The sequence below is a fragment of the Neovison vison genome, chromosome 10 (assembly GCF_020171115.1).
Source record: "Neovison vison isolate M4711 chromosome 10, ASM_NN_V1, whole genome shotgun sequence".
In the NCBI taxonomy this organism is placed as follows: Eukaryota; Metazoa; Chordata; class Mammalia; order Carnivora; family Mustelidae; genus Neogale; species Neogale vison.
The window spans coordinates 45531701-45553046 of NC_058100.1; the positions used below are offsets into that span (position 1 = coordinate 45531701).

Below are 21346 nucleotides of genomic sequence, written 5' to 3' on the forward strand. Positions count from 1 at the left end.
ATGAGCAGGATTTTGTTATCCTCCTTTTCCGACCAAATATTTTCATTGTTTTTTCATAGGTTGCTATAAAATCTTTGAAACCTCCATCCTTGATTCCCTTTAATAATTTCTTCTCTCTCTCAGTCCTCAGTCTGTCCTCTTTCCCTATGGAAATTTCACCCTTCTCCATCAACAAATCCACTACTGAGCCAAAATCGACTTTAATGTCCCATACTTTCCTTTTATGTTCAAGTATTCCTTTTGTTCTCTCTCTCTCTCTTTCTTTCTTTCTTTTTTTTTTTTTTAAGATTTTGTTTATTTATTTATTTGAGAAAGAGAGAGCGAGCTGGGGAGGAGTAGAGGGAGAGGGACAAGCAGACTCCAGGTTGAGCGCAGAGCCCAGCATGGGGCTTGATTCCACGATTTCAGCATCACCACCTGAGCCAAAGCCAAGAATCAGATGCCCCGACTGCCTGAGCCACCCAGGCACCCAAGTATTCCTTTTGTTCTACTGATATGAATACTGTTTTAAAAATAAAGTAAAACTGCCCCACCAAAATAGTCATATCAAAAACGAAACAAAGCAAAATACTCATATCAAAATACTATTTACCCCAGAAGTTAATCTGGCAATGTAGATCAAAGATGTATCCTTCTGAAATGCCTAAAACATATCATTCCTCTAAATAATTCCTAAATTTTTCAGGATTCCTAGAAAAGTAGCAACTAGGTACAGGCACTTAATTAGAAGTTTTCAACAAGATTGATACCAGACAGAATTTTCCAGATTCTGCTCCAGGTAAGATTAGTGTAATACTAACAGATGTTCAGTTTTTTAAAGGGGGGAGAGGTGGTGACATGAACAAAAAAATTTTTTTTTAAAGTTGGGAATTTTTAACTTTAAAAATTTGAAAGTTTCTGTCACTCTAAGCATTTTCAGAGCCTTTTTAAAAAATATGTGATTTCCAGCACCTAACACAGTTGGTAGGTGTTTAATAAATATTTAATACATGAATGTGCGTTGTGATTCTCCAGGAAATAACACAACATGTAACATTTCCCAAAAGAAAAGCAGTTTATTTATTAGAGATATCTAAACAGCTATTATTTAAAAGATTGTTTATTGCTACAATGTTTAGACTAGTTAATAACTCCAGACCATCCTAATACTCACCAGCTAAGGGTTGGTTGAACAGATTATGGTACAATAAAAGACCGTGTAGCTGTTAACAGACTATGAGATGGGTCAGTTCTGTGTTGAACATCTGAAGGACTTGATCTTCTCCTGCAGGGCTTGGGAGGAGAAGAGAGGGCCTGGGGCCAGGCTGGGATTGACCCCGCCTCTTGCTGCCTTCAACTGTGAACAGGGTATGTTACTATTTCCAACTCTGTTTCCTCAGCTCTATAATAAAGCTTTTGAGTTAGATGATAGGCAGGATCCCTAGACAAAGTCTGATGACTTCATCTGAGGTGTCTCATTTTAGCTGTAATGAGTTTTTTGGATATTAAATGAAGTGCAAGAGGTGTTATGCAATGAATTTGATTATTTTTCTATCTTATACATGGACTGTAAAGATTATAATAAATACATAAGCAAATAAACACATTTTTAACTCAGTTCCATGCAATGTATCAAAAGTCTTCTAAATTTTTATGCACTTGACCCAGCAATTCCACTTTTAGGATCTATTCTAATGAATTATTCAAGAATGTAAAAAAAGATTTAGCTTAGCAAAGATGCTTATTTCAACAATAGGGGGGAAAAAGGACATCAACAGTATCTAACAGCTAGTAACTGGTTTAACAGATGACAGTACACTATAAGATATCACAGTATCAAGTCATTAAAATTATGTAGAAAAATATTTACTGTTATAGAAACAGATTTATAACATACTTTCAAGATGACAAAGCAGGTTATAAAACAACATGTACAGTATAATCCCATTTTTATTATAAAACTTTCTATGTTCATAAACAAAGGTGGAAAAGGATTGACAACAAAAACTCTACACTGGTAATCCCTGGGTTTATATGTGTTTTCGAAGCTTCGTAAGGTTAGTATACACGGCTTATAGAGCAATTAATTCAGCGATCTTATCATTTTTTTCCACACTTTCTTTCCTTAGCACTCTAAGTAACATAAATAAATCATTTCTGGTCAAAGGAAAAATGGGATTCAATAAAACCCCATCCATAAATGCTTGCTTAAAATGATAAGGTTCCAAACACTGTCATTGAAGATGCCGATCTCTTTTCCAAAAATGATGAAATGGTGGCTAAGAACAGAAATGAATTTTTTAAATGCCTTTAAAGACATGATAGCTTCAATTGCATGTAGCCTTCTGTTTCCTAATCCATAGTTGTCTGGTGTATTAAAAGATGTGGACAAGCTCCAATGTCGATGACCAAGAACTAAAGGAAATCAAGGTGTCATGATCCTGGATATTTAGCGTAAGGTTATTCAGAGTCGCAAAAATCTGGGTTAAGGAATGATCCCAAGTAGGCTCTATAATGACACGGTAATGCCGTTCTTAACATTCATGCCTTTCCATCTCAGAAAACTGCATCATTTATTTAAAAGGTGGTAGAATCCACAGAGGACTGATGATTTTTATTTTCTCTAGAACATTCAAAAGAATATCATCTTTAGCATCCATCATAAATGAAGATATTCTAACCATAAGAAGATTCTAATCTCAGATTTAAAAAAAAAAAAAGTCCTTCAAAATGAGTCTAAACGGTATTTATCAATCGAGATGTTGCATTGTTCGGGCTTATCTCACTTTGCTGCAGACTGGCCAAACTTTGGCAGGCGCAAGCATCACTTGAGTCCGGGTCACCCAGGAAAGAGGTCGCTGTAAAGAACACCCCCAAACAGGCACAATGTATATTTAGTCAACTACTCAGACAGATGTTGAGAAACAGAGGATTTAAGAAAGTAAACCGGGCTCAGTGATGTTTAGGTTGGGAGAAGGCAATTTTATTTGGCTGATTTAAATATAAAAGAGTCCATCTAAAATGACCCTAACCATCTCCCTTTCACGGTTTCCCCAAAATTGAGTCATTCCTCTCTTCACAATTTCCATCACCTTTACAAAGCACCTCTACTATTACCTCCTTAGTGTTTCCCTTTCAGTCCCCTCCTCTGGGCAGTGATACCTAAGAAATTAGAGGTTTGATGGTTTAGTGTATGCCTTTAACTACCCTGTCACCGAAAAGGATCTTGCATGTTTGTCCCTTCACACCCTGGCCTCGTCTCACTTCCTCACCTCGCTGAGGCCCTGCATATTAGGCGACGTGTTCATGACTTGATGTGTTCACAGTCTTCCTTGGAAGAGCTGGGCAGAGAAGCTGATGGATGTGAACAACGAGAGCCATGCACGGGAGATTCTCTTCACTGTCTGGCGACGTCTTTATCTACAAATTACATATATAATCTCAAAGATGCTTCAAAGATGCTGGAAGTTACCAGCTCCTCCTATTACCAATTTCACTTTCTTTCTTTCTTTCTTTCTTTTTTTTTTTGTAGTTCTTAAATGGCTCAACACTCTGCCTGGTACTATCCATTCATCCGACAGACAGACATGTATTGAGTATCTACCTTGTCCCAGGCACAGCCCAAGGCTACAGCAATGAGTGAAACAGATGAAACATCTTGCCCTTAGGAGGCTTCTATTCTAGTAAATTTTTGTGGCTTTCTAAATATAGGTCACGTTTCTTCTTCGAGATTCTAAACTTCTGGAGTTTAAGAAGTGGGTCTAATCTAACTTTGGCCCCTGCATATACCCAAGAGAGTGTTCTGCAGCGTAAATCAGTGACTGTACAATGAAAGCATGTACAAGCCCTTCAGTCTGATTGTCCTTTGACCCCAAGAGTGACATTTAATCAATTCGCTTTATTTCACTTCTTCTATCCTCCCCACCCCTAGTTTTCGGTTATTCGATTTCAAACTACAAAATCCTAAAGATGGGAAAAGACAAAGATGTAACTTGTGATGAAGGAAAACCAGGAAGCAATGCAAGCAAAAGCTGAAAATTTCATCAGCTGCTTTCAAAGTGCTAGATTTCAAAAATATAAGTCACTCAAAGAAATGCCAGAATATTTAACATTTCTTTTAAAAGTAGATATTAGAGTATATACAGATAAAATATTTGTTTGCCCTGTGTGTACTTTCCAAAATAGTTCAGTGTATCATTGGGCTCTTTAAGTTAGTTGTATTTAAAGATACTGTTGTGGGGGCGCCTGGGTGGTTCAGTGGGTTAAAGCCTCTGCCTTCAGCTCAGGTCATGATCCCAGGGTCCTGGGATTGACCCCACATCGGGCTCTCTGCTCAGCAGAGAGAGCCTGCTGAGCCCCCGACCCCACCTGCCTCTCTGCCTCCTTGCGATCTCTCTCTCTGTCAAATAAATTAATTAAAAAAAAATACTGTTGTGTAAATTCATTTGGTATCAAGCAAAGTAACAAACCCTCTTTTTCCAGCTTAGGATAATATATTATGTTTACCTTAAATTTTCATGACCTCCCCAATAACAGATATTTGATGCTACATATGTTTAATCCTTATTAGAAAAGAAAATTAAGCCAAAGGTTTCTTTTTAGGTGTTGGAATCATTTGAAGTTAAGATGATGACATTTGACCATTTTCAACTTTTGCATGGCTTCTGCTTCAAATCACACTATTGACTTTTTTCCTTCTGTATTTTTCTCCCTTCTTGTAAGAGAAATAAACTGCACTAATATATTCAAATTCTGCGTAAAAATTAAACTTATAAAGCAGGTAGACTAAGGTTTTAAGACTTTAAATAATCACACTGCATCTCTTCCTTTTGTGGAACTCCCCAGCCCTCATATAAAATCTGTGGGTGAGTTGCTCAAGATCACCGCCATTGGTAACAAAGTCAAATTCTGTACTCAGCACCGCCCCTCCGCTGCTGGATGACACTGCCTCCCCCAAAATAAGAAAGTTGTTAACAGTCTCAATAAAAATAGAAATAGACTTCTAAACTTCCTTACACTTAGTTCTTCTTCTTCTTCTTTTTTTTTTTAATGGGGGAAAAAAAGTGGTGAGACTTTCCAGAGGTAAAGAAAAAAGCTTATGAGTCTAGATGAGAACCAAATATGTCCAAGGAAAGGGGACTTTCCTTGGACATTTGTTGTCTTTTTGTTTAATTTTTAGTATCCAATTAGAACTATTGTATTTCCTGAATCACAAGGACAAAGCTTAAGCTCTTTTCCTTCCTTCCTGTGTTCCTACCTTCCTGTTTTCCTTCAAGAACAAGAGAAGAAAGATGGTAGTTTAAGAACTGGTCAGTCTCAGGGCATCGGGGTGGCTCAGTCAATTAAGCCTCTGCCTCCAGCTCAGGTCATGATCTTGGGGTCTTGGGATCAAGCCCTGCATGGGGCTCCTTGCTCAGCAGGGAGTCTGCTTCTCCCTCTCCTCCTCTCTTGTGCTCTCTGTCTCTATCTCTGTCTCTCTCTCAAATAAATAAACACAATCTTAAAGAAAAAAAAAAAAGAATTGGTTACTCTTATTCTGAAATAGTTATTTGTGTGCTTTTCTCTTACTTGGTTACTCCTCCCATTGACAGAAATAGTTTCTTATTCCAGAATAAACTCCGACTGGAGTAAAGACGCTGCAGCACAGCTGGGATGTTGGTGTTGGTGTTAGGGCTGTAAGTTACGCTTCAGGAAGGCTCTTACTGCCCTTCAGCCTGGAAGCAGGGGGTTATTTTTGAGTCCACCCCTTAGCTTGCCAGCAAGATGACAAGAGCCCTGTCGCCCAACCATTGTTACAGCACGAATGCCTCTGGCCATCTGGATTCTTAAGCATTCCATGCCAACCCTATGAGTCCGGATCGGGAAAATAACAACAGCATAACCTCCTCTAAACAACACCATCACCAAACTCTCAGCTTTTTAAAAATTGTTTGTAACAATTGAAAATTGAAATTTTGAAAATTGAAATCTTGAAATTTTGGAAAATGGAAATTTTGGAAAAATGAAATTTTGAAAATTAAAATCTTGAAAATTGTTTCAAGATTCCAATCTTGAAACTCTTCATAGATTCACTACCTAGAATTGTTTATTCATTCTTGGGATATGTTTGTAACAGAGTCTAGGAGTTAGGTCCAAAACACTACCAGCATAACATCCCCTAAAAATCAAAGTATCCCCATCCATCACAACTTTATCAGCCTTCTCTTCAGTCACTGGGAAAAGAGTTGAGAATCTAACACATAACAAATTCGGAGGCCTCCAGAGAGAACCACCAAATAAATATAATATAAAGTGTCTCCCTTTATTTTTTTTTTTTAAAGATTTTATTTATTTATTTGACAGAGAGAGATCACAAGTAGATGGAGAGGCAGGCAGAGAGAGAGAGAGAGAGAGATGGGGAAGCAGGCCCCCTGCTGAGCAGAGAGCCTGATGCAGGACTCGATCCCAGGACCCTGAGATCATGGCCTGAGCTGAAGGCAGCAGCTTAACCCACTGAGCCACCCAGGCGCCCTAAAGTGTCTCCCTTTAAAGACTTTAATTTACACGGGGATATATATAATGTTGCTGATGGCCTGCCAAGAAAGCACTACATGAGACGGACCTTAGGGAACAGAAATAGTTATGGGCAAAAAAGTTGGGAGAAGCCTTCTCAGAACAGATAGAACTCAGGGTGAGCAAGACAGGTAGAGAGGTTGGTTTTTTTAAAGCCGGGAAGAAGAGCTTGACCTTGAGGAGAAGTACAATAAAGAACAACTGGGAGCTCTTTGACAGAAAGTCTCATTATGAAAGCAGTTATTTGAAGACAACGTATTGGACGGCAGTAAGTACGGCACACAGAACAGGGAGAGACCCCATTCTGTTTCCTGGGGCTTCCTCCTGGGTTTGGGTGGCATGATGGGGCTCAGCATTGAGGTCGGCAGGGGACCCATGATCCTCGATGATCTGCGGTCATCAGTCCCTTGCTCTCATCCACAGTGGTTCCTTTGGATATCTTGCTTGTCTACTTGAGGGCGCCTCTTAGGGATGTGGGAACCCACTCTCCAGCTACCTGTGGGAGACCTCAGAGAGTCCTTCTCTCACACACCCATTTCTAATACAAAAGGAATTCTGGGGTCTACACGAGACCAGCACATAAGTTACTTCTGGTCTGAGTCCCCTGAGATACATTACCCCATTCCTCCAGTGTTTAGTCTGGAAGGAAACTAAGGTGATGCCCTTTTCTCAAGTAAGCACCCTGCCTTCCCTCTTGCTTTCCTCTCAATTCTCCCTCCTACCCTGGTCCTGGAGACTCTTCTCTGGCCAGAGGGAGTCTCTGCTCTCCATCGGCATGAACTTGCCAAGACTGGAGCCTGAGTCTCCTGAGACCTTTGGCTCCTGAAGACCAAGAGCCCTTTTGCTCCTACGCGGCAATATCATCTCTTCTCGGAGTCAGGGGCACTGGCTGGATGGGAGGAATGGTGAGGCTACGGACGGAAACGCAGAGCTGGCTGTATGATCTTGGGCGATCTCAAAATATGACTGCTGTTGCGGTAATCCCGGCATGAAGCCGTAAGGACAGAGTGGCCTAAAAATAGAAACAAACGGACATTGAACAAGAACTACAGAGAAGGGAGAAATGAAAAAATCTTGTTTGTGGAATATGCACAGGACAGAAGGTGGGAAGAAACACAACGGAAGCGTGATGCAAGGGATGTCAGCCGTTGTCGGACATATTTTCCCACGGCTCACATACCCCCTTCTCCTTTGCCTTCACACGCTCGAATCACCAGGTCCTCGTAATTAAATTAAAAGCTCTTCAAATCCATATCCTTCCTCTTTGTCACCACTGTCACCGTCCTTGTTCATGCCAGCAATGTCTCTCCTCTGGACTATTTACCGCATCAGCTCCTTACTTCTCTCTCTCTGACCTCAGGCCCCTGTAACCCATCCTGCATTTGGTCAAGAGGATGACCTTTCCATAGCAACAATCAGACCATGCCAGCCAAATTTCTCCTCTGGCTCTGCAGTGCCCATACAGTGCACAGAACTCCTACGCACACAGCCTTGCAGGACCCTACAACATGGGGCTCACCTTGCTGGCCCAGCTTTACCCGAGACCCCTGACCTGGGGCTGTAGCTCAGACCAAAGAGTTAGGAAGTGCGCTGAACTGGTCAAGGCCACGGACTCATCACCACACGAGCTCACCGTTTACTTGGACAAGTTATATAACTATAGTGATTTGGTGTTCTCATCTATAAAATGCATTAGGATTGAGAATAGATTTTAAAAGTGGACCTGGGGGCACCTGGGTGGCTCAGTGGGTTAAGCCTCTGCCTTCAGCTCAGGTCATGATCTCAGGGTCCTGGGATCGAGCCCCATGTCGGGCTCTCTGCTCAGTGGGGAGCCTGCTTCCCTCTATCTCTGTGCCTGCCTCTCTGCCCACCCGTGATCTCTCTCTAAAAAAAAAAAAAAAAGTGGACCTGGTATACAGTAAGAGCTATAGAAGTGTTTATTAAATAAAAGAAAAATTCTTGGGGCACCTGGCTGGCTCAGTCGGTGGAGGCTGTGACTCTTGATCTCCAGGTTGTGAGTTCGAACACCGCATTGGATGTAGAGATTACTTTTAAAAAATTTAAAAGATTATATATATATATATATGGAGTGTGGCAGGATTGCAACCCTGTATGAGGAGCCTTCCAGGCTTGGCAGGGACCAGGAGCTTCTGGGCCCGCCAGCTGGCCCAGGTCCGTGTAGCCCTGAAGAGGCTTCTGGCTGCTATGACATATGCCAGCTGCCTAAAAATAAATAAAATATTTAAAAAAAAAGAAAGAAAAGAAAAGAAAGAGGAAAATACTTGCCTGGATCGTCAAGTCTCCTATCCCAGTGAATTTACACCTTCAGGTTCTTAAACCCATTTTGCGGGCCTTCTTTCTTCTGGTCAATCTTTAGTCTTCCTTCTAGAAGGAACTAAAATGTCAGGTCTTCTGTAAAGCCTTTCTACTGTATTTTGTTCCTCTCTCTATTATAGCTTTCATTGTATTATAAGTTTTTTTTTTTTAAGATTTATTTATTTATTTGAGAGACAGACAGAGCATGCAGAGGTGGGAGAAAGAGGCAGAGGGAGAGAATCTCAAGCAGACTCCCCACTGAGCACAGGACCTTACATGGGGCTTGATTCCATGATCCATGAGATTATGACCTGAGCAGAAATCACAAGCCGGACACTTAACTGACTGAGCCACCCAGGTGCCCCTGTATTATAACTTGTATTAATTTCGTATGGCTGCTGTGACATATTACCACAGACTAAACTTAAAACAACAGAAATTTATTTTTTCATGGTTCCCGAGGCTGGAACCCTGAAATCAGTAGATCACTGGGCCACAGTCAAGGTGTTGGCAGGACTATGTACCCTCTTGAGGCTCAAAGGGAAAAGCTGTCCTTTGCTTCTTCTAGCTTCTGGTGGCTGTGTGCATTCCTGGGGCGGTGGCCCCATCCCTGCCATCTCGGCCTCTGTGATGAAATAGCCGCGTCCTCTTGTCTGTGTCAACTCTCCTCTGTCTCTCTCTTGTCAGGTCTCCTGAGATCGCACTGAGGGTCCCCCTGGATAATCCCGCATGATCATCTCAGCTCAAGATCCTCGATTTAAACGTTCCCCCACCGCAGGTGAAAAGGGTCTGGCAGACATGTCGAATGGACACATCTTTGGATGCCATCATTCAGCTACTACAGTAACTACGCCAGCGTCTTTGTTCTCACCTTCGTATGACCAGGGCCTCTCAGAGTGCAAGCACATATGATGGACTCAGTAAGTGAAATATGTGTATAATAAGGACAGCGGTTTAAGATAAATGTCTGTTGTCCATGCTCCTCAGTATTTCTTCTCTGCTCACACTTTATCTCCCCCCAGGCCAGAGCTATTTCCTTCATGTGCTAATCTGTGGCTGGAGCGATATTTCACTCCCGAGTTGGATCAACTTCTAGGTTAGAGAAATTAAGCGAGGGGGCCTCTGAGACATAGGGAGGCAAAGTAACCAGAAAACTCCTTTCGAACCCCGTTCCCTCCCAGCCAAGGAGCCAAGGGGAAGCTAAAAGGTCAAGGGGCCCCAAGGCTGGCAGGCGACTTTCACGGAATTTGAGAATGCAAGTGGCAGACGGACAAGAATGAGCTGCATTAAGAGTGCTGTCATCAGTCCGCCTGCCTGGGTTGTTGCCATTGCTGGGGTGTTTATTTTAAACAGTTTTCTTCGTAATTTAAGCTCCTAAATCCAGGGCTATTGCCTAACTGACCATTTCCCCATCTCGAGTCACCGGAGTTCAGCAGAGGCATTTTTCTGAAATGAGGCTGTTTCTTTTCTAGGGTTCTTCAATCACAGTCGCCTCCCCCTGCAAGAATAAGGCTGCTCCTACCACCCCTTACCTTGAGGGACAGCTTGTTAACCAGGTTATTGGCTTCTACTCAGCCCTTGGAAATCATTCCCAGTGAGAGGGGAAAGAAACCCCGTACAAGAAAAAGAAGTAAACAAGTAGGTCACTTCACACAATTGATCCTTAAAACAGGGAATTATTTACTGTATTAGAATTGCTTATTTACTTTTATGCCAATCTTTTCACCTTTGTGCTGGTTAGAACCCCACAGTATCAGAATGTTAAAAAAAAAAAAAAAGAAAGAAAGAAAAAACCACCAAAAAAAAAAAGAACTGTTGAGCCCAAAAAGGTATCTAAGATTTTGCCCAAGTAGGCATGTATTCAGCAACTTCTAGGGTTTGAAAAAAAATTTTTTTCATTTACATATAACACACACCTGTAATACAATATAATTGTCAGAATTGATTTAAGTCATATGACTGGCATAAAGCTCATTTAACATAGTAGCCTGTAAAACATTTACATATAACACACACCTGTAATACAATATAATTGTCAGAATTGATTTAAGTCATATGACTGGCATAAAGCTCATTTAACATAGTAGCCAGGGTTTTTATTGATCAGAGTAGAGTTGGGGAACCTGGCCAATAAGACCAATTTACCTCCTAAAATCATCTCAAACAACACTCCCTCTCGCTCTGTTGCAGTCACTCTGACTTTCCTCCCATCCAAGTACTAACCAGGCCCGACCCTGCTTAGCCACTCTGACTTTCCTATAGGTCACATTTCCTCCTACCAATGGAAATGCTGTTCCCTCTGCTTCTAATGCCTGTCCCTCCTCCTCTCCTCTTGATGAAGTTCCATTCATCCTCTGGTTTGTAGCTCAAGCAGTACTCTCTCAGAAAAGCTTTTCTGGATTATGTCAAATCCCCCAAGCACTGGCTTAGCACTTAAGACCACTGACTGTATTTGTTTGATTATCTGATTAATGTCTTCATCTTCTACCAGACTGTACAAAGCTCTGTGAGGATGCACATTAAGTTAGTTCTGTTATCATTAAGTTACAGTCCCTTCTCACTGTTGCTGGAACACAGTAAGCATGTAACAAATATTTAAATGTTGAAAGAGTGTGTTACAGAATCTCACGCTAGCTCTGCCACTGGGTTTTTAGGCAAGCTATTTAACTTCATAGAGCCTTAGCTTCATTAGTAAGAGGATGCCTCTCTCATGTCCCCTGATTCTAGGCTATTTATGGTTCCTATCTTGAGCCTACAAGATTGATCAGGCTGGCTCTAGAAAGCCAACACACTGTTACCTGCCTGTCGTATGCCATATACCAAGCAAGAAACTGCAAGTACCCTTGGGACCTTTGCCCCTTTCCTTAATGCTACTGCCTTGCTTCCCGCTCTCATCACCTTTCATTAAAAATACCGTAGACCCGGGGCACCTGGGTGGCTCAGTGGGTTAAAGCCTCTGCATTTGGCTCAGGTCATGATCCCAGGGTCCTCGGATCGAGCCCCACATCGGGCTCTCTGCTCAAAAGGGAGCCTGCTTTCCCCTCTCTTTCTCTCTGCCTACTTGGGATCTCTGTCTGTCAAATAAATAAAATCCTTAAAAAAAAATACTGTAGACCCTCCTGAAGTGGTGGACCTGGGTTTAGTCCTCTCCTCTCATAGTTTACCTGCAAAGCTGCAAGTAGAACTCGGTCTAAATGCTGGACTGATCACGGCCCCCTCTGCTTACAGATTTTTCAGGGGTTCCCCTACCACACCTGCAACACGTTCACTGCTTGAGAAGATATCCTTTCCCTGTTCCTGTCTCACCTCCTGCCTTCTCCTGGAGAACATGTGCTCCACTCAGAACCTCTACAGGGCCCCAATACACACTCGGTTCTTTCAAGTCCCTCTCTGTTTCTGTCCAGTTCACTCTGCCCAGGAAACTGTTCTCTGCTCTTTGACTAGTCAAGTTTCACCCATCTTTTCAGGTTCAAGTGTTCCTTGAATGTGGCCCAGGATCTGACCAAAACCCCATTCCTCGGGTTGAGTTTGTCACCCATTGTCTGTTTCTCAGACTACTTTGCACAAGCCACCATAACACTTCTCAGTGTGCTGCGTTTACATGCAGAGGGACATTTGGGTTAAGAACATGGGTCTCCCAGACCGACTTGAGTTTGAAACCAAGTTCTGTAACTTACTATGTGGCCTTAGAAGTGATTCTGAGTCTTAGTTTCCTAATTTTGGAGAAGGGGGACTTAGCGCCTAACTCATTGGGCTGTTGTAATGACAGAATAAACGAGACAACGTGTTCAATGTGCTTTGCACAGCTGTCCCGTTATACTAATAGTAATTATCACTGGCTTGTGAATGTGTCAAATGCAAAGACTCAGGCCTACATTTTGTCCACCTTTCTACCCCAGTGACGCACTCTGTGAATGCTTCTTCAAATGCATAAATGAAATAGCATCATTGATGAATTTCTCTTTACAGGAATAAGCTACAGGCTTATTCATTTTAGGAATTTTATTGCGGTGTCAAAAATTGTAACGATTTTAAGACATACTCCAAATCGTATTCATCTTTCCCTTTGCTAAACGAGTCCTGAGCTTACACGTGTAACATAATTTGAGATCAAACTTGAGTTTTTACTATTAGTGTTTTCTGCTCAATTCTCCCTTCACACTTTTAAGAGTTTTTACTGCAAGCACATCAATTTCAGTCCTTACTCGGTCCTTCTTGGAACACAGACTACACCCTCCCTTCTCATACGTGTCCTGCCAACAGCTGCTTGCGTATAGGACTTATGTGCTAAGTACTGTTCCAGGAGCTACACAGATCTCAAGTCCTCTGTGTGACTCATAACCAGTGGACTTTCCTAAGATCACGGTGAGTGGTCCAAGCGATTAAAACCACTGCAAATTCCAGCCTAGCGTTCTGGCCGCAGCATGGCCTTTGGACCCCTTAGAAGAGTGGAAGTTCCCTGAAGGCAAGCTCATCTCCCGCCTTCTGGGCGAAGGGAAGTCTCTTGGAAGCAGAGCTGACGGGACTTCTCATGTGCTGCCCGCGCAATTAACTTCCACTGGAGGGGCAAACGTTCCCACAGAGCACTCCGGAATGCCCTGGCAGGTCTAAAGCCTCACGAGGTTTAAAGCCTTTAACCTCGGGGAAGCGCCCTTTAACCCTCGGCCCCTACCGCACACTCTTCTACGGCGGTTCCTCCCCGGGGTTCCGGTGACCCCTTCCAGGGGCGCTGACGAGGTCAGGATACAGAAGGTTGGGCAACATCTCGGTCCCTTCCGATGTGCCGAGGGTGGGTCACCGTGGGGGCCAGGCGGCCTGTCCGGGGAGGCCTTGGGTCCCGGCCACGCGCGGCGACACCACCGGCCCACGGGAGTGGGGCCACCGTCCGCTCTCCCCGCGGAAACAACGCCGAGGCGCAGCCGCCCCGCGCCAGGAGCCTCCGCGGCGGCAGCGGCCGTCGCCGCCACACCGGAAGCGCCCCGAGCGCGTGCCGGGCGGGCCGCCGAGGGTCCCGCGGGCGGGGCGGGGCCGCCGGGCCGCTCCCCCTCCCTCTCCCCTCTCCCCGGGGGCGCGCGAGGGCCGGGCGGGGCCGGCCTCCCTTCCGGGGAGCGGTGGCCGCCGCCGCGTCTCCGGCGGCTTCCCTCCCCGCCCTCCCCGCCCCGCCGTGGCTCTGGGTGACGCTTCTCCAATTACAGCTCGCGGGGAGCCGCGGCTCCGGGCGCCCCTCCGCGCCGGGCCCGCCAGCCCCGCCCTGCTGCCGGCATGAGGGCCGCGGGCGACGGCGGCCTGGAGCGCTTCTGCAGCCCGGGCAAGGGCCGGGGGCTGCGGGCCCTGCAGCCCTTCCACGTGGGGGACTTGCTCTTCTCCTGCCCGGCCTACGCCTACGTGCTCACGGTCAACGAGCGGGGCAACCACTGCGAGTACTGCTTCGCCAGGTAGGGCGGCGGCGCGGGCGGGCGGGCGGCGCGGGCGGGCGGGCGGGCGGGGGCGCCGCAGCGGCGGCGCGGACCGCGGCGGGAGGAAGTGCGCGCGGCGCGCAGGGTCCTAGCGCCGGCGGTTGGGGCGGCGGCCGCGCGGGCTGCGCGCTCTCACCGCTCTCTCCGCGCGCGGGCCGTGCCACGTGCGCTGGGACGGAGCCGCCGAGGGCCCGCCGCACGCCCTGCACGGCCCATTTGCCGAGTTGCTCACGCCGATGGACTCCCCCGGGAGTGCGGGGTTCTCGGCCCCGACACGGGCGCAGAGCCAGGCTTGTTCCAACGCCGGGCACGCGCTGCTCACTTGGTGCATTGGTGGCTCGGCCCCAGGTTCTGGCAGCCACAGCCGCTCACCTTGAACCCGTGCTTCCTGCGGTTTGTTCTGTGCTCCCCTCGCCACCCGCCCGCCCCGCCGCCGCAGACCTGCCGTTCCCCCCAGGGAACTTAATGACACTTAACATTTCGTGTAAAGTGCGCGGCTCCTCCTCTTCCTTCTCACTGGGCACTTGTGTTTGGAGAGAAGTCAGAGGAGTTCTGACCGTACAACCCCAGCCTCTGCTGGGCTGCGCGGATGGGACGCACCGAGCCTTGGCTTGGGATTTTGAAAACGTGGTCTCGGAGGGAATTAGGCAAAATGTGTGGTAGGAAATAGTATTTAATTGCCGCACATCACGTGTACACATATACACACGTACATCTACGTTCGTTTCTATGCGTTTATATTCACCCACATCCACACATGTTTACACCCTTAAGCCTTATGACAGTTTCAGACCTGAGGGGCATTAGAAATCACCAGCCCAATACACTTTCTCCATTTTACAAGCGAGAAAACCAATGCTCAGATAGGAAGTGTGGTTGTGTATCTATAGTCACCCCAATAGGTGAGGGAATGAAATCTGACCTCTTCAGTTCTGCCCATTTCCTACTAGGTAGGTGCTCAGTAAAATTCCATAGACGGGAAGCATGGCGTTGAATTAGGTGTGTACCCCACCTTCCACCACTCTGAAGAATGGACCCTCCTTTATTTTGAATCTCAGTTTCTTCATCTTTGAAATGGAGTTTCTTGGATCAGACTGCACTGACCTGAGGTCCCGCAGGTACCTTTGGAGTACAGGTCTCCAGTCCAACATACACCAAAGTACCCAGTTTCCTAGACTTGTGTGCCTTATTCTATGATAAGACATAGCAAAAGAAGGGACAAAGGCTAAATATTATAGTAATCTTGCCCAGACTCCCTGCCAGAACTGTCTTCCGCTTGGGGGGACCCGGAAAGGCACTAGACGCAGAATCATGCCGTGGGCAGCTTAAGGGCTGTATGTGATGTGGCTCTTTGAATTGGTGAGTCAAGAGCTAAAGGGTCATGGCACCACTTTGCAACGTTTGAGTGAAGTGAGCATTGGGTTTTCCCAAAGTTAAAAAGGCTGCTGTGACTGGTCCCTTGATCTTCTGAGCCTCGCTGTGGCTCGGAGTCTGAAGCAGTGTGGGTGTCTGGAGTGGCAGGAGCAAAGCGGGGTCACCCAGCACGGAAGGTGCTTCCCTCCATCAGGAATCCTGGTGATTCCGGAAGGCCGTCCTAGGAGAGAGGACCACAGTGCAGGGCACATAGTAGGTACTCAGATGGTAGTTACCAGTGCACGCCTCCAACGAATTAGAGATCAAATCCCTCGGGTTCAGAGGGGGAGAAGCGGAGCTGAGAGATGTTTCTTTTTAGCTGCGAGTGTCCTGACTGTACCTACTGTATACGCCCCCAACCTTAGAACAGTAGTGTAGGGCCAGATGTAGCTCCACAAAGCACCCGGCCCTATGTGACAGAGCCTGCTTTGTTTCTCCTTTTTTCTGAACAACATTTGGTAGGGCCGTTAACCCGTGTCTTAGACCTCTCCCCAGGGCTGCTGCTTGCACTGGGGCCCTACCACTGCCTCTGTCCCCACCCCGACCATGTCCCTCTGTTTGGCTCGGGTGCATGGGCTGGTAACGCCTACAGTTCATTTCTTCTAACAAGTCATTTGAAATCAACTAGAATAACAAGATAGGAAATATCTTGAAATCAATACCTATGAAATTGGAAATGTCCTTGTACACCATTCGATTAGTTTAGAATTAGTGGTTAGGTCGTTCTCCTAGATTTTGCACCATTTTCTCTGTCAACTATTTGATCATGTCCAAGAACAAACCAGTCTGTCCAGCTGTACTAGAACACATATATGTCTCCTGGGGTTTCAAGGGAGTAGGAGCAGAATTGGCAAATATTGAAGTATACAGGCTAAAATCTGCTACTTCCCCACCCAACCCCACCCGCCCCTCCCCAACAGGAAAAAAAAAAACCCAAACTACTTCTTATCCTTTCATGTGCTAGGAAAAAAAAAAAAAACACAACAACACCCAAACTACTACTTATCTTTTCATGTCTTTCATGTTTAGCATAAACAATACTGCTTAAGATAAGTGAGTCACTGGGGGTTCTCTTTGTCCTATTAATGATATTTTGAAGGCAAATAGGTGATTCCTGTAGGAATTTCTATAAATTGAAAAATGGAAGTTCCACAGGTCCCAGTGGAATGGGATTCTTGTTGGCACAATTCAGACAGAGGTTTGTTTCTGGGAATTTTAAATTTGTCCACATTTACTCATTTGGGTGGGTGATACTTGGGAGGGTGTTTATCTCGCCTCAACTGCTAGAGAGCAACTCCTAAAAATATAAATGTTTTCCAGTTGGGAACTGTCCCTATCACATCTGCTAGATACATTTTGTACACACACACACACACACACACACACACACACACACACACCTTTTTTAGCCGTTGGCCATCTTTCTATGGCAGATACTTTTATGTTATATTTCATACTTAGTATTCAACATATTTTAACACTTTGTTATTTGTCTCAAAAGGAAAAATCTGCTGTAAACCAGTGTTCAATCTCAATATTCATTCTGTGTGCAATTCCTTAGGTGGGAAGATGTCTCTCTCTTGATCTTTTATTTTCTTGGCTCATGGATCACTTAAGGGCAAGAACATTACCTTTTTTGTTAGCTCATTTTCAGTATGGGGTAAAAGTAGGAAGGCCCACTTAGCCTCCTTGCAATAGAGCTGTTAGAACACAATTTCAGGAAATTTGTGTCCTGCCTGGCTCACTCAAAGTGGTTTTAAAAATTAAAATGCTTGCATGAGCAGAACAGTATGATTGAGATGTCCTGTTGCAGAAGTTGTAAAGATGTGATGTCCCACAGATTTATTCTGTAGGACTATTCATCCTATCTAACGCATTGTGTTACAAGACTGTCAAAGTAATAGTTGATTTTAATTGGTGTTAAGAGGCATGAACTCTTGCTGCGGTTTTCTTAAGAAACCTTAAGGTTCTCTGATGAACCCTAGGGCTGACCAACTGAAGTCTCATGCCAGATTGGGGAGGCATCCCCAGGGCTGCTGTTTATTTCCAGAACATTCTCTGAGAATTGTATGGTCTCTAAGGAGACAGCTGACTTTGAATGTTCTCAAATTATCTTGCTTTTTGAATGAAAAATTAGACACCTGCTCTAACAGAGAAGTCCCTCCTTTTCACAAGTATTTTTTTAAATGGGTAGTAAGACTAAAATATACAGATTTTAGTCGATTTTTACATCGAATAAAACAAAATTCAGCTATCTGTACATCAGGTAATGAGATATTATGTTGTCAACTTTCCATATTAGAGTAGTTCAAGTTTTTCATTTATTTAGAGATGGAAAGGCAGAGACTTGGGTACGGGCTCTCTGCTGAGCGGAGAGCCTGCTTTCCTCTCTCTCTCTCTCTCTTTCTCTCTCTCTCTCTGCCTGCCTCTCTGCCTACTTGTAATCTCTGTCTGCCAAATAAATAAATAAATAAATCTTTAGGGCGCCTGGGTGGCTCAGTGGGTTAAGCCGCTGCCTTTGGCTCAGGTCATGATCTCAGAGTCCTGGGATCGAGTCCCGCATCGGGCTCTCTGCTCAGCAGGGAGCCTGCTTCCTCCTCTCTCTCTCTCTCTCTCTCTGCCTGCCTCTCTGCCTACTTGTGATCTCTCTCTGTCAAATAAATAAATAAAAATCTGTAAAAATAAATAAATAAATAAATCTTTAAAAAAAAAAAAAGGCTTAGTGTAGTCCTAGCACAGAGTAAGCTGCTTGTGCTAATTGTTATGGAGGGTGATAAAATATTGCAAGGTCAGGGATGTTTTTATCATGGTGGGGTTGGTGGGCGGGGGGCTACCAGGAAGGAAATACTGGAAATTGTTGGTCGGTAGAGTCATTCTTCGGATGGCGCATTCATCCCGAGCTAAGAGCAGCAGTTCTCAGCCTCCAAGTTCCCCAGAATACAATGTATTACCCTTTTTCCCCCCAAAACCTAATGGAAATGATATGATGAACCTACTTAGGTAAACCTCTTTTTTTTTTTTTTCTTTAAGAGCCTTTTGTAGCTCCAAAGTGCTGAGATGCTCTAATAGTCCTTTGCCATGAGATTAAGCAAATATTTGAGAAGAGAAATGGAGGCAAACAGAATTTTTTGCCCAGCAAGCCTGTCATGGGTCCTCTCTGCTCTTTAATTTTTGCGTGATTCAGGTATGGCCCAGAGCAGTCCTTTAAGACTTTAGTTGTGGCAAGCACCACGACACACGTATTTTTCATATGCAGGGATCATAATTCCATGTTAGGGCTTACAGGGGCTCTGGGACCAAGCTGTACGGTTGGAAACGATTTGACATGAAAGAGACAGAACAGCAGCAGGATATGCTGAAGTGAAGTTCAAACCCTGGTGAGTTAAAACCACCATCTAATACCTTTCCTTCCCGAAAGCAATCGCACAAAATCTCTCAGTCAAAAATATCTGAAGATCCCATAAAATGACATTCCTTAAAATCATGTTGTTCTTTGCAGCTCATAAAGCATTTCCAGATACATTCTTCTTTTGATCCTCCCTAGGATGGCTTGTGTAGAGGGACCCGTACCCCATTGCACGAAGGAAAAAGCTGTGTGTCAGAGAGTTGAAGTAGTTCCCTTGAATTTAACGTATTTTTGGTCAGATGTTTATTGAGTATCTTCTGAAGGGCCAGGCTCTGTGTCCTTCAGGGACTGAGCCACGCCTTCCTATTCTGAGTGTGGTTTTCCTTCCCCTACCCCTTTTGACCTGAATCGACTATGTGCTTCATCCCTGGACACTGGGACGTATTCACTCTGATTTCTCCTGGAGTGAGTGCTGTTTTTATTACCTCTTTTCTTTTGCTTCCCCTTCCCTCAATAGGTAGTTCAACAAACTAATATTTCTAAACCTTGAACAAATAAATTGATCGAGTATCCTTCGATACATAGCTTAGGCTGCTGTGGGTTCAGAAATGTCTTTACTACAGTGTCTTGGAATTTGCATAAAGAGTTATATGTGTTTTTTGTATGTATAATTATTACATAAAAAAATGTAAAAAGAACAAAAGGCTTTGGTTCTTTTGTGGGCTTAGAATATTTAAAAATATTCAGCTAGAACTAAGATGAATTTGTTGCCCAAGTCTTTTATTCCTACATATAAAGTGTTTGTTCCTCTGGCTGGTAGGACAGTATCAGAGTAGATTTCTTTTTCTTCAGCATATTCTTTCCCCAGAACTTGGTGCCAAGTTCATTTGTTTAGGTTTGGAAATAAAATACACGGTGCATCTATGCTAGGAGGCCCGTGGGTGGTATTCCTGTTGGACAAGCAGATTGCCTACCATCAGTCAGCAGTTTCTTTAAGAAATACGAAGACCTGTTTTAAATTTCTTTCGAAGGATCCAGTACCCAGAGGATTAGTTTGGTAGGTGCTGATGTTCAGGGAAACTCTGAACGCAGGCTGCAAAGTTGCCTATTTTAGAACTTAAATGGCAAAGAAGGATTCTACTTTATTTTGGTGGGTGCATGTTTTTAAGATTTTATTTTTAATCTCTACACCCAGCATGGGGCTCGAACCCACAACCTTGAGATCAAGAGTCACATGCTCGACCAACCCGGCCAGCCGTTGCACCTCATCTACTTTATTTGGGTGCTTTTGACTTACGTCTTTTGCCTTAGGTTAATATCCCTTGTTCTTTTTCTTGTCTATATAAGGAATTATGAACTAATTACAATTTTATGCCACTTCGCTTCCCAAGGAGGCAGTCAGTAATTATAAATATCCTTTATGTTCTTAGAGGCATTAATACCTAAAGTCATCTCCCATCCCCACACCTGTACCTTTTTTTTTGGACCTCAGATGTAGAGTGAGGTCATCCTTTCTCAGTTCCAGGCAAGCTTCATCTGCTCGGTGTAAGGCCAGCTGGGTTTAGAGGAATTTCCCCTCTGTTAGTGATTCCCCGTTCTCATGTGCTGCCTCTCTCACAGAGCCCCTCTCTAGGTTTGCCTTTGAATATGTGCGTCTTGATCATCACCAGGGAACTAGACGTACAACCGGGCGCCCTGGTTGTACTTGACCACACTCAGACTTTGAGCCCTCTTCTGGTGAGCCTGGCAGCTCCGTGGTTTTCTGTAGCAGTTCCCTGGGTGAGACCACCCTGTGCTGGCCCCTGTCCCCCAGAGAGTAGCCAATGCAGGGACTAGAAGTTTCTGTCCCCTCTCAAGAGGACTGACATTGTCAGCCTCTCAGTCAGCCTCCCCTTTCCCACCCACATCCCCAACTTCACATCTTTGGATTTCTAGCAAATCCGTGGTACTTTAGGGGTGCAGAGCTCTGGCAGAGAATTGATTGAAGTCACTGCCTTTTCAGGGATTGAACCTGTGACCTTGGCCTCATTAGCACGGGTGCTCTAACCAGTCACAAAGCCACACACCTCACTTTGTGCAACTTCTGCTGACTCTGTTCCTACCACCCTCAGAGGCCTCCTTTTCAATTGCAAAGGCGTTCACACCAACACAATAGAACAGAAGGAAATCCGATCTCTTCAAGACTCCTCTGAAGGACAGAAATATGCAATTTTGCAGGAAAATAATACCAAAAAGTCTTGAGGGCTCAGGAAACAACTTATCTTTCTAGTCCGTACGTTCGCTG

The 21346-nt window shown here is 44.6% G+C and overlaps 1 protein-coding gene across 1 annotated transcript in view; it reads left to right on the plus strand.

Annotated features, from left to right (window-relative positions):
• Window positions 1-14074: 14074 nt before the first annotated feature.
• SMYD2 (SET and MYND domain containing 2) overlaps window positions 14075-21346 on the plus strand; it is a 47667-nt gene continuing 40395 nt past the window's right edge. The window contains exon 1 of the mRNA XM_044267193.1: window positions 14075-14282. Within this exon, the coding sequence (XP_044123128.1) occupies window positions 14110-14282 (173 nt within the window). The 5' untranslated portion in view covers window positions 14075-14109. The remainder of the gene's footprint in view (window positions 14283-21346) is intronic.